Source organism: Lampris incognitus, chromosome 8 (assembly GCF_029633865.1).
Source record: "Lampris incognitus isolate fLamInc1 chromosome 8, fLamInc1.hap2, whole genome shotgun sequence".
Taxonomy (NCBI): Eukaryota; Metazoa; Chordata; class Actinopteri; order Lampriformes; family Lampridae; genus Lampris; species Lampris incognitus.
The window spans coordinates 38603529-38617270 of NC_079218.1; the positions used below are offsets into that span (position 1 = coordinate 38603529).

General features: G+C 46.3%; 1 protein-coding gene across 1 annotated transcript in view; it reads right to left on the reverse strand.

The window, feature by feature from the left end:
• Window positions 1-246: 246 nt before the first annotated feature.
• fstl4 (follistatin-like 4) overlaps window positions 247-13742 on the reverse strand; it is a 231085-nt gene continuing 217589 nt past the window's right edge. Inside the window, exons 13-14 of the mRNA XM_056284298.1 lie at window positions 1175-1284; window positions 247-949 (exon numbers count right to left, since the gene is read on the reverse strand). Of these exons, the coding sequence (XP_056140273.1) occupies window positions 247-949; window positions 1175-1284 (813 nt within the window). The remainder of the gene's footprint in view (window positions 950-1174; window positions 1285-13742) is intronic.

A 13742-nucleotide genomic window follows, 5' to 3' on the forward strand; every position in this document is an offset into this window, starting at 1 on the left:
GCATTGACACTTTCTCCCAATAGAAATATCACAACAGGATTTCTTAATATTTTCTCAATTACTCTATTTTAGTGTACGTTTGTTACAATAAACCCAGGCGTGTAATCCTCTTGCTCAGTCCCAGGGTTGAGTCCACAACTTGTGTCCACATAAATCTTGATAAGCATTTTGGCCTGATTTTGCTCTCTCTTGCTATCTCTATTTCTTTCCCTATCCTCCTTTTCCCTCCATTTTTTCCTTTTTCACTCATACCTCCCCAACCCAGACTACTGTGTTTCCTCTCTTGATGTCTGACACCTCACAGTGGGGTGCGCTCTGTTTGCCATTAAGCACGAAGAGTGACTCAGCTGATGGTGTCACGATGTACTGTCCGAATAACCCACTGGAGACCACCACCCTGACAGGACCTCCCCAAGGCCAGACTTGGGGAGCCAAAGGCTCCTTAAGGCTATGGAGAACCTCGGTGTGGCCCGAGGACAGCTCTAAGAAGAGCAGGTCCGTGCCTGAGCTTGAGGTGGCCACCACCACATGCTGGTTAGACTCTGTGAAGGATGGTTGGAAAACCAGGTCAGAAACAACCACAGGGCTATCAACCTCCTGGTTCAGGCCAAGCTCCCCCTGGAATGAAACCATCTGAATGCTTAACTTTGAGCTCAGAGGGTCAGGGGTCACAATGTAGCGACCATCCGGCGACACGTAGGGCTGGCCTGTGATGTATAGGTTTGGACCAATCACAGTATCTGTCACGCTGTCAATAAGGAGCTGGGGCGGGGCCTGTAGGTGGCTCTTGCGCTGACATTGGATGAAGTAGATGCCACTCAGGTGGGTGTAGGCCATGCTCACTGGAATGCAGCTGTAGTTCTTGAGGCTGATGGTCTTGATGCGGTGGAAGCTCTCAAGGTCAATCTTATGGACTGCCGGTTCGTTTTTGAGGAAGAGGAAGGCAAACCTGGGGTGAAAAAGTTAAAAGAAAAGGTTAATAGCCTTTCCAGGATCCTGGGATGTGATTAATACTCATGGAGATTCTCATTAAAATTCTCATTTGCTCTTTTTCTCTTTCACTTCAGAGGGACAGCTGTGATGAGAGCGTAATGAGGATGACTTTTTTTTTTTTGGTGAGGTCATCTACACCCGCAAGTGTGTACATGCATTTGTATTTGCAGGTGCCTTATACCTGACGTGAGTGATGATGAGGTTGGTCGGGGGAATGAAGAAGTCATTGACTCTTTGGAATGTTGTCCGGATTGTGTGATGTACTTCTCCAACGCTGGCTTGGGGGATTACCTGCAGTCATTCACAGCAGAGGAGAAGAGAGATAGTAACGATACCTAAAGACCACGTGAGCATGTTTGGGTGCAACTGACTGACTAGCTTTTATACCAGTCTGGCTTTACACAAGTTAGCATGCTAAAGTCAAGGATTCCTGCCACTTTGCTATCTCATCACAGCATATAAATCTGCAAAAATGTTAAAAATTTACATGCCTTTTAACATGACATTAAAAAACCAGATATTACAGCGAAAATATATATAAGTAGCATGTGTTTGGGAACATTATGGCTGTCAATAACTGTGTTCATGCAAAAGCTAAATGATACTAAAGAATGTCAAATTTCTCAAAGCAGATCATCATTTTGTTCTCTCTGAGCACATTGTCTCAATACATCCAAGTAAATAATAACGGATAACTTATTACTGATTCCAGACACTAATCATACATGATTGACTTTAGGGAATTAGGTACAAATTATTTTATATATCTAAACATTTGTATAATAAAATTCGACTGTTTTACAGTTGAGACAATGAAAGACAGGACATGAGCTCTTATTTTGATGGGGGTTAAATGATTAGGTTGGGATATGAAATGTGGTTAGGGTAAAATGCAAGGGTCGAAATAAGATAATGCTACTAAACCAACACTGAAACAAACTGATGTTGGCATGCTACTGTCAAGTAAATGCTAATTAATCATTAAAACAATGGATTTTAAATGGAAAGCGAATCGTTGTTACAAGAAAAAAGAAGTCTTAATGAGGAATTTTACAGACCATTATGACTCTGTAAGACTGAATTCCTTAGGTTGGGCTGTGTTGGTGCCTTGGTTAGTAAAGGCCCAGTATCTTCTAGAGTTAATTTGTGTTCAGTAACTATACACAAATGGAATTAATTAAATTAACAACTCTGTTCAGCACCCTGCGAGTCCACCTTGTATGGATCGAGTCATTTTGCCTCCTTCTATGAGCTGCTTGCAACTCTTTCATGAAATATCCCCTTACTGTATATGTAAGCCTGAAACCAACTGAACACATATAATAAAACTTATCTTTTTCAAAATAAACCCTGCTAGTGCCAAAGGTGAGCACTTGGAGGAGATACTCACTTGTTGGTGCTATGCAATGAGATAGGTTTCATGACAAAATAAATATTACTCATGCTTTTTCTTTATGTTGTGATCATAAACAGAATAAAATGTCAAATAAACATGGATTTTCTGTTATTGACACTATTGATTGTTTCAATTTTTTTTTTCGTTTCTCGTTTCTGCTTTGTCAAAGTAGATCCGGCTTTTGTGTCCTCTCCGGTTCCACCCGTGCTGTTCTCTTCAGCTGAAGTCAAAATTGTTTCAACTTCAGAAAGAGGTGAAGCACTCACCATTTAGGCTCTCAAAAGAGGTCAGATCCCTTCATTGGGTTGAGTGTGCACAGACCTCTCCATATAGAAAACAATGCAAATCTACTGGAAGCACTGTTTATAGGTTTCTGGTAGACACATGGCCCAAGTCTGCTGAATTCACCCAGTCCATACTTGCTTGGACTCATTAAACGCAATGCTTCAAATATATGACAGTGTACGTTTCCTGTCAAAAAGGTAGCAGTATTCAACTTTAGCCTTTATGCCTGCAGTTACTGGATGTTGTCATCCAGAGTGATTAAAGGTGTGTGAGCAGGCAAGGGGCCCTTTCACCGGTCCCACAACTGTTGCAGTGAACCAAACCTGTGACCAGAGTTGTTAAAACCGGATACAGAAAGTAAAAATGGCATCCGGGGATCCTGGTTTGAATCCCCGCGTTACCTCCGGCTTGGTAAGGCATCCCTACAGACACAGTTGGCCGTGTCTGCGGGTGGGAAGCCGGATGTGGGTATGAGTCCTGGTCGCTGCTGCACTAGTGCCTCCTCTGGTCAGATGGGGTGCTTGTTCGGGGGGGAGGGGGAGCTGGGGGAATAGCATGATCCTCCCACGTGCTACGCCCCCCTGGCAAAACTCATCACTGTCAGGTGAAAAGAAGCGGCTGGCGACTCCACATGTATCAGAGGAAGCCCAGGCCCCAGATCAGCAGAAGGGGTGGAGCAGAAATCGGGACGAAGAGTGGGGTAATTGGCTGGATACAATTAGGGAGAAAAAAAGGGGGGGGGAATCCAAAAAAAGAAAGTACAAGTCCGAACCGAAATAGTGTATTTGTCCATCCATGCACTAAACCGGCTGGTTCTCATCAACAAGAAGTTTCAGCTTCGTGGAGGAAAACCGGCTGTTGCAGTCCACTGGTTTCTGGGCGAAATTATCCATATGGGTGTGATGATTTTTTTTATTTAGACATACTCTGTAATGGTTTTGCATTTTGGCCTCATACAGGCCATTTATGATGGAAATAAGGATATTTAGCGTTACGTGTTGCATTGGGGTGTGAGTTGCATTCAGATTTGAGCATCAGTGTAAGGGCTAGTATGGCATGGCATTTGTAGGCCCATGTTTATCTATGGTGTAAGGTTTTTTGGTTGGGTCTTAAAATTTTCTATAGTATGTATGTTGAGCCTGTACTTAAGCGATGAAATCATGTAAATCTATGTTCTTTATACCCACAGTAAATTTCACTTTTTATTTGTCAAGTGGAAGGAGGGGGGGGGGCACTTCAACTTGAATAATAATAATAATGTAGTAACTTACTTGCAGGTTATATATTCACCATGTGAAATAGGTGGTCCCTTTAAGACAGTGGATTCAGGGGTTAGCAGAGGGGATTGTGGGTAGACTTGAGGGTGTGGTTTTGATGATAAAAAGCTGTTGATTTGAAGTTTGTGTGGGGAAATAAATGACCCCACAGCTATGTGGTCAACAGGAGAAGTGGTCTCGTCTCCTTTCTTTCATCCTCCACATTGGTGACCTTGACGTGACCCATGGAGAACAAAGCTACCAGATCAGCGGCAGTGGCTAACGCCATCTAGCTCAAACTGCCCGACTTCTGGGAGACGGCTGCGGCAGCACGGTTCGCTCACATCGAAGCCCAGTTCATGATTAGGAACGTCACCATGGATGAGACCAAGTACTACTACGTTGTGGTGGCACTCAGAACATCTACAGCAGGGGATCCCGACTCCAGGCTGCAGTGTTTGCGCCAACCATGCACTACACCACATGATTTAACTAATTAGCTTAGCTTTTGGACCAAGGAGGGAAAGGAATTAGTTAAATCAGGTGGTATAGTGCATGGTTGCAACAAATACCTGCAGACACTGCGGCCCTCAAGGCCTGGAGTTGGGCACCCCTGATCTACGGCGTCATGGATATTGGGCCTGCTGCAAGCCCCACCACCCATGGATAAGTATGGCACAATTAAGAGACACTCGCTGCAGGCTTTTGAGCTAGCAGAGGTGGTTTCATTGTTCGATGAAGGCTGCTCTGTGGGCCAGCCTCGCAGACAGTAGCTGGGTCGACCAGCTCCCATGGGTCATGCTTGGTCTGTGGCCTGCCCCTTAGGAAGATCTCCAGTCCTCGTCAGCCGAGTTGGTTTATGGCCAGGAGGAATTTCTTCTGGATGGCGCGGCACCCTGGTCTGCTGCCCGCCAACGGGTTGTGTTCCAGGACGGCGCCGGCATTTTCACTCCAGTCCAAACTTTGCGGCACGACCTCCCTCTGTCTGACGTCCCCAAGGACCTGCAGTCGGGCGGGTACGTCTTCATCCAGCATGACGCCCACCGTGCCCCCTGCAACCCCCCTACGATGGCTCCTTCCGTGTCCTGGCAGCGGGGGCTAAGAACTTTGTGGTGGATGTGTGCGGTAAGCCAAAGCGTGTTCCAGTGGACCGCCTCAAGCTGTCTCATCTGGACTTGGACAGGCCGGTTCAACTGGCCCAGCCAAGCTGTCTCACCTGAACTTGGACAGGCCAGTTCAACTGGCCCAGTGGCGTGGACGCCCCCCTGCCCCTACACCCTTCAACAGGAGCCGTTTTGGCCGCATTTGATTTTTTTCTTTTTGTCATGGTGAATTCTGGCAGGGCATGTGTAGTGGCCTACTTGCAGGTTAGATAGTCACCATGTGGAAGAGATGGTCCCTTTAAGACAATGGGTTCAGCGGTTAGCAGGGGGGATTGTGGGTAGACCTGAGGGTGTGGTTTTGATGATTAAAAAGCTGTTGACTTGAAGTTTGTGTGGGGAAATAAACGAGCCCACGGCTATGTGGTCAAAAGGAGAAGTGGTCTCATCTCCTTTCTTTCATCCTCCACAATAATAATAATAATAATTAAAGCCGCAAGCGGCGTTGGGAGGGGTCCAAGCATTGGCACTGTTGCGCCCCCTATGGAGCAATTTGAATGTTTTGGTCCTCATGATCATATACCTTCATCCAACGTAAATAAATAACGCTATGATACGTGGGGGCCTTTTATACACCTAGCCAGTAATAGACTACCGTTTCAACATAAAACTAAACCGCTGTTGGTAATGTAATAAAGATTGAAGAATCTTGCTTCAGAAACAGTAGCCTACCCGAGTTTCCAACTAGATATGACAATGTCGGATTACTTGGGTCGCCTGTGTCCTAGACGATTACCGTAATTTTTTAAAACGTCGTAACACTTCCACTGCTTCAGAAACATGTGCCAGAGCTTCCAAAACTGGACCAGACGGTGTCTGATTTCTTGCGTCCTAGCTGACTGCCGTAAAAAGAAAAAGTATGTCGTTATACCCAGGTGTCCTGGCGTGTGGTATGTAGAGCTGCAGCGCTTCCACACCAAATAAGTCAAAATAGCGGGCAAACTATATGACTGACATAGGTGGTCCCAATAGTAAAGTTGTTGCACACATTGAGATGCATGGGTCGATTAAGTTTTGTGTTGATCTGACTTACGCTGTGGGAGTTATGGCCTTTTAAGCATGACCCCTTGTTATAGCGCCACCATCTGGCTGACATGAGTGATTTTTAGTGCCAGAGTAGTGGGGGGCCGTATGAATCCACCTACCAAATTTGGTTGGTCTAGAACTTATGGTTGCTGAGCCTCAGACACTTTTAGCTGAGAAACCGCGCCCAAACTAATACAAGTCAAAATGGCGGGCAAACTACACTCACCGGCTACTTTATTAGGCACACCTGTCCAACTGCTCGTTAACGCAAATTTCTAATCAGCCAATCACATGGCAGCAACACAATGCATTTAGGCATGTAGACATGGTCAAGACCATCTGCTGCAGTTCAAACCGAGCATCAGAATGGGGAAGAAAGGTGATTTAAGTCAGCGTTTCTCAAACTTGTCCTGCATGTTTTAGATCTCTCCCTGCTCCAACACAGCTGATTTAAATGATCAGTTTTGTTATTAGGCAGCTTCGGGAGCTCATAACGAGTTGATCATTTGAATCAGCTGTGTTGGAGCAGGGAGAGATCTAAAACATGCAGGACAAGTGGTCCGCCAGGAGAGGTTTGAGAAACGCTGATTTAAGTGACTTTGAACGTGGCATGGTTGTTGGTGCCAGACGGGCTGGTCTGAGTATTTCAGAAACTGCTGATCTACTGGGATTTTCACGCACAACCATCTCTAGGGTTTACAGAGAATGGTCCGAAAAAGAGAAAATATCCAGTGAGCGGCAGTTCTGTGGGCGAAAATGCCTTGTTGATGCCAGAGGTCAGAGGAGAATGGCCAGACTGGTTCGAGCTGATAGAAAGGCAACAGTAACTCAAATAACCACTCACTACAACCGAGGTATGCAGAAGAGCATCTCTGAACGCACAACACGTCGAACCTTGAGGCAGATGGGCTACAGCAGCAGAAGACCACACCGGGTGCCACTCCTGTCAGATAAGAACAGGAAACTGAGGCTACACTTCGCACAGGCTCACCAAAATTGGACAATAGAAGATTGGAAAAACGTTGCCTGGTCTGATGAGTCTCGATTTCTGCTGCGACATTCGGATGGTAGGGTCAGAATTTGGCGTCAACAACATGAAAGCATGGATCCATCCTGCCTTGTATCAACGGTTCAGGCTGGTGGTGGTGGTGTAATGGTGTGGGGGATATTTTCTTGGCACACTTTGGGCCCCTTAGTACCAATTGAGCATCGTGTCAACGCCACAGCCTACCTGAGTATTGTTGCTGACCATGTCCATCCCTTTATGACCACAGTGTTCCCATCTTCTGATGACTACTTCCAGCAGGATAACGCGCCATGTCATAAAGCTCGAATCATCTCAGACTGGTTTCTTGAACATGACAGTGAGTTCACTGTACTCAAATGGCCTCCACAGTCACCAGTTCTCAATCCAATAGAGCACCTTTGGGATGTGGTGGACCGGGAGATTATCATCATGGATGTGCAGCCGACAAATCTGCAGCAACTGCGTGATGCTATCATGTCAATATGGACCAAACTCTCTGAGGAATGTTTCCAGTACCTTGTTGAATCTATGCCACATAGGATTAAGGCAGTTCTGAAGGCAAAAGGGGGTCCAACCCGGTACTAGGAAGGTGTACTTAATAAAGTGGCCAGTGAGTGTATATGGCTGACATATGTGGTCCCAATAACAAAGTTGTAGAGCACATTCAGATGCATAGGTCTGTGCAGTTTTGTGTTGATCTGACTTATGGTGTGGGAATTACGCATGACCCTTTGTTATAGCGCCACCATCTGGCTGACATAGGTGATTTGTGGTGCCTGAGTAGTGGGGGGGGCCATAGGAATCCACGTACCAAAGTTGGCTGGTCTAGGACTTACGGTTGCTGAGCCTCACACACTTTTAGCAGAGAAAAATAATAATAATCCTAACAAATGCAATAGGGTTCGACCAGCTTCGCTGCTTGGACCCCTAATAATTACAATAATAATAATAATTACATTTATATAGTGCTTTTCTAGACACCCAAAGTGTGTCACACTGAAAGGGGTAACTCACCTCAACCACCACCAATGTGTAGCACCCACCTCAGTGATGCACGGCAGTCATTTTGCACCAGAACACTCACCACACATCAGCTGGAGAGGGAGGAATCATTCAGCCAATTACATGGGGGGATGATTAGGTGGCCAGATGGAGAGAGCTAGGTTGGGAATTTTGCCAGGTCACCAGGGAACCCCCTACTCTTTGCAATAAGTGCCATGGGATTTTTAATGACCACAGTGAGTCAGGACCTCAGTTTAACGTCTCATCTGAAGGACAACATCTCCTACACTGGGTCATTGGGAGTTGAACTTGTTTTTTTTATTTTTATTATGACCAGAGGGAAGACTGCCCCTTACTGGCCCACCAACACCACTTCCAGCAGCAGCTCATTTTCCCGGCAGGTCTCCCATCCAAGTACTAGCCAAACCCATACCTGCTTAGCTTCCGTCATTTGGCAGAGCCAGGGTACATGTTGGTATGGCTGCTGGCAATATCTTATAAAACTGTACAAGACAGTGGCTGATGAAACGTGTCTCTGAGCAACCTGAGAAAGCATTTTATTTAGAGGCGGTTGCCTTAAGGGGGGAGACTCAGACAATGTAACAAAAGTGACATGTCGTTTGTCAGCGGATAGCCTACTATTTTGATACTACAAGCAGAACCCATTTTGCATCTTTCTCTGTCACACCAGCCACCTTGTGTGACAGAGGAAGATGCAGAAGACAGGAAGAAATGGAAACGGATGAGCCGCTGTGGCGACCCCTAACGGGAGCAGCCGAAAGTAGTAGTAGTAGTAGTAGTAAAAGCAGAACCCATTTACTTCTCAATGTTTCTCCCTGCCTGTGATACATGCTTCATCACGAACGTCTGTGTTCCAGCAAAGCAACAAGCCGAGTGGTTTTTAAAAACCAGTGTACTGTCTGTAAGCCGCACATTTGTTGCAGCTGGCTAAGTGACATATGTGCCGCTTGGATGGAAATCTTATGATTCAGCAGCAGTGAGAGGCTGAGGAGTTTTTGATAACCCTTTCAATTACATGCTATTCATTACAAAGAAATAACTGAGTAACTTACATGTAAAGTAGATGTAACTGAACTATGATGAGTGGTAATTACTAAGTGATATATGAGTAAATTAGGGCCTTTTCTATGTCACTTGTCTGCTACCTTGTGTAGCAGTGTGTGCTGCTGAATATAATTTACATCGAACACTATGGGATAAATTACATTGTACCAAGCACAAGTATTTTGAAGCCTTTGTGTTGCAGGGATAAGTAGTAATGGCTGTTAAACTTGAATATAAGGCGGATATTGAATACTGTGCTATCTTTACTATGGTTATTTTATTCAGCAGGATATTCAGTATTCACCCTTCATTCAAGTTTAACAGCTAAGTACTTCCCTGCAACACAAAGGATTCACAATATTTACATTCGGCAATGTGTTTTGTGAATTTCTCCCATAGAGTGTTTGATGTAGATGTTGATTTAGATTACATTTAACAACACATTAAAATGACAAGGAAGTTTAAATTTAAATTATTCTTGAGGGAAAAAAATGACAAGGAAACAAACTAGAAATAGATAAGCCCCTGTTCTACTCATGTATTACTCAGTAATTACCAGCCATCATAGTTCAATTACATCTATTTTTCCTGTATATTGCAAGGTCATTTCTGAGTATTGAATGGCCTGTAACACAAAGGGTTACCCAGTTTTCTTGTTTTCAAGAATGTGTTTATGAGGTCTAGCATAAAGTCTGAAGGTATTTCAGCAACAGATGCCTAGCGAGGGGCCAGGCCCCAACCCCATACACACTGACTTTAAAGGGCCATATTATGAAAAATTCCCTTTTTTGGTGCTTGTACACACACATCTTGAGTGCCTACTAACCCACAAACTGTGAAATAAGACAACCCAGTTAGTTTTTTTTGTGGGCTGTCTAGGTCAGAAAACATAGGGTTTAACAACCCATGTAGATTTGGCTCCCCTTCCTACATCAAGTGCAGGCTCATTAGAATTATACCCCCCATCTGTGCATCTCCATCCATGGCTTGAGGCGAAGGTGTGCCATTTTTTTCTGCAAGCATTATGTCGAAGCTGAGATCTAAGCACGGGAACTGCTCTGTTGTTGGTTGTACAGATCAGCACAAATCGCTAAATCGACCCCAACCTCAGTGGACAGAAGAGCTGAGTGGATAAAGTTTATTTTTGATGGCAATGTCCCAGCTACAGTTGGCAAAAACCTGTATGTGTGTCCTAACCACTTTGTGTATGACTGCTTTTCCAGCCTGTGTCAGTACAAAGCAGGACTGGCAACAAAACTTCCTAAAAGAGGGATCAATACCAACTCTCTGTGGCAAAACCACAGACAAGGGAAATTTAAGTATTTAAATAAATAACTGTGCTATGCGTTTCTTTGGCGATTTAGCACCAGCTAATGCTAATAGCTGAGGTAAAATATTAGATGTAATTTCAGAATATTATTGGTGTTACTTGCTGCAGGATCCACAATAACGTTAATGCTATTAGTTTGTTCGTTAGATGTCTGTAAGATCCAAGAAGTTGATGACTTGCCGTGAATCACTGAGGCCATTTCACCCCCACCCCCTGTCCCGCATGTAGCTGGTCTGCAGTCAAGATTACAGTTGTATTCCACTCAGCTAATCGGGGGTTAGTGACATTAGCATGTTGTGTTAGGGGAAATGTGCCCTATGTCAATCTGTAATTTGGCAAACGGGCATGCTTTGCAATGTGAAGATATGTATGTTAGTGTGTGTGTCACTGCTAGAATGAGTAGAGACCTGACCTCAGAGCAAACTAAGGCCTAGTCCACATATACACAGGTATTTTTGATAACATAGCTTTTTCCGTGAGTTTTTTAGGTAACTGAGAATGGACCTTTTAGAAAACTCCTTCCAAGTTGAAGATTTGCAGAAACTCCATTTTCAGTGTTGACGTGTAGACAGGGAAAATTTAGTTTTTGGTTTGTGGCCTTTTTTTCAGGCTTTTGATTGGCCAACATGGCTTTAGGGTTAGGGTTATATCGCCACCTGCTGGTGTGGCATGCTCTTGACAGCTCTGTCATTGTGTTGAGTAGCATGTGTTTTTGCATTTTAATTTGGACGGAGATTTTTTTTTTAAACAGTGCTTGTGTGGACGATTTTTAAAAACCCTGTTTACTAAAGTACCCACGTACGTGTGAACTAGGCTTGAGTGTTGTATAACTGCAGCAATGCAATTTATTTCGGCTGTTACCTACAATCTTTGAGCTTGAATTTTATTGGTGTAATGGGAATAGCTTAATAATGTTTACGTTGTCCTGCTCAGGATCGCGGGGATGGTGGAGCCTATCCCAGCAGTCATTGGGCGGTGGGTGGGGAGACGTCCTGGACAGGCTGCCAGTCCATTACAGGGCTGACACACAGGATAAGCAGTTTGGATAATGGATGGATTGATGTTTATGTTACTTGCATTTATTTAAATGCCAGAAACCTAGTGTTTGATAACCTGTACATAAACACGCTATATACCCACTTGAGTCACTAGCAGTGGGTTGTCTGTGACACAGCCACCACAGCCAGCAAGACCTCATGACCTTAGCCATTGTACAAACATACGAAATTAAATGTCGAAGTGACAAAGTTAATAACTAGCCATTCAGAAACATCCTGTTGTATCCTTGATTCTCGAACTTGTTCAGGAGCCTCTTCTTGCTCATGGTCTGACTCTCATTCACACATATATGGCTGCGCCGCTATGTTTTCTCTGGCAGCCGTGTTTCTCCCAAGGTTTTAGCTCAACAGTTGCCATGGTAGCGCAAAGCCATACTCGCGTTGGCAAAACCCAACGGAAGAAGGGGGTGGGATGAGCAGTGGCTCATTATCATTTAAAGGAACAGGTGTGGCAGGAATGAGGAAAAACACAGGAGACCAAGGCGAGTTTGATGTTTATTCCTCAACTCCAAAAACCAACTGCAGCAGGAACAACCCTGCACCGGCGAGCCCGGGAATGTAAACCACGCCCCCAGCTTGCAGTCCTGCTGGGTGAGAGGCATAGCCCCTAGTGTCCGCCACACAGCCCCCCCCCCAACACCCAGAAGGGACTCCTGGAAAGAAAATTAGTGTCTCACTGGAGGCTTAAGCAGCCTGCCATAACGGCTGCGCCGTCCCTCAGCCGAAACAGTAGGTTAAACACAGTCCAAAGCCGGCTGAGAAGCAAAACACTGAACCCATGAAGACACTGCCGGGGTCCTGGAAGGAGGACGACCCCAACGGGGAACCTGGGCCGGAAACACAACTTCGCCTGCCACGCTGTGCGCCAGTTTAAGCCTATCAAGCGTGACATGCTTGATAGGCTTAAACCGCGGTAGTGCGGTGTACCTGCACACCCAAGGATCGCGCAAGTGCCGACCAGAGCTCTGACACGAACTGGGGGCCCCTGTCTGAGGTGATATCTGACGGAGTGCTGAAACGGGCGACCCAGGAGGAAAGAAAAGCGCGTGCAACATCCGAGGATGTTGTGGAGGATAGAGGGACAGCCTCTGGCCACCTGGTGGTCCGATCTACCATTGTGAGCAGGTGCGTAAAACCCTGTGAAGAAGGTAGAGGGCCCACCAGGTCCACATGCATGTGGTCGAAACGTCTGGCTGGGATCGGAAACGGTTCGAGGGGCGATTTAGTGTGCTGGTGGACCGTAGCGCGCTGGCACGCTACACATGCAGCTGCCCACCCCTTGACGTCCTTGCGGAGGCCAGGCCAGACGAACTTGGAACCGACCAACTTCACCGACGCCCGAACTCCAGGGTGCGAGAGGGAGTGAATTGAATCGAAAACTCGACGGCGCCAGGCCACTGGAACAACGGGGCGGGGACGACCGGTGGAGACATCGCAGAGGAGGGCAGGACTGCCTTCCTGCATCACAGCGTCCTCTAGCTTGAGACCGGTACGCGTTGACCTAAGGGCAAGGACGTCCGGGTCGCTGGGCTGGTCGGCAGCCATAGCGGAGAAATCCACACCGAGGTGCACAGGACACACAAGCACACGCGACAGACAATCAGCAACAGGGTTGGACTTCCCGGCCACATGCTGAATGTCCGTTGTGAACACGGAGATCGCCGCTAGGTGGCGCTGTTGACGAGCAGACCACGGCTCAGTCACCTTGGACATGGCAAAAGTCAGCGGCTTATGATCCACATAAGCCGTCAATGGGCAACCCTCCAGCAGAAAGCGGAAATGCCGGGTTGCAAGGTGCAGTGCCAGCAACTCCCGGTCAAAAATGCGAGTGGCTGCCACGCATTCGCCACACGCTGTTCAACCACAGCCCCCACGGCTATGTCAGATGCATCGGTTGTTAAAGCTATGGTCGCCGTGGGTGTGGGATGGGCGAGGAGGGCAGCGTTAGCCAGGGCACACTTAGCTCCGTCAAAGGCCTGGACCTGTTCGGGAGTCCAGTCGACAGGGTCGTTAGCCTTCTTAAGCCGCAGGGCTTCGTTAAGTGGCTGAAGGAGGTGGGCAGCGCGAGGGAGGAAACGGTTATAGAAATTCACCATGCCCAAGAATTCCTGCAATGCCTTAACAGACTGGGCGGGGAAATTCCG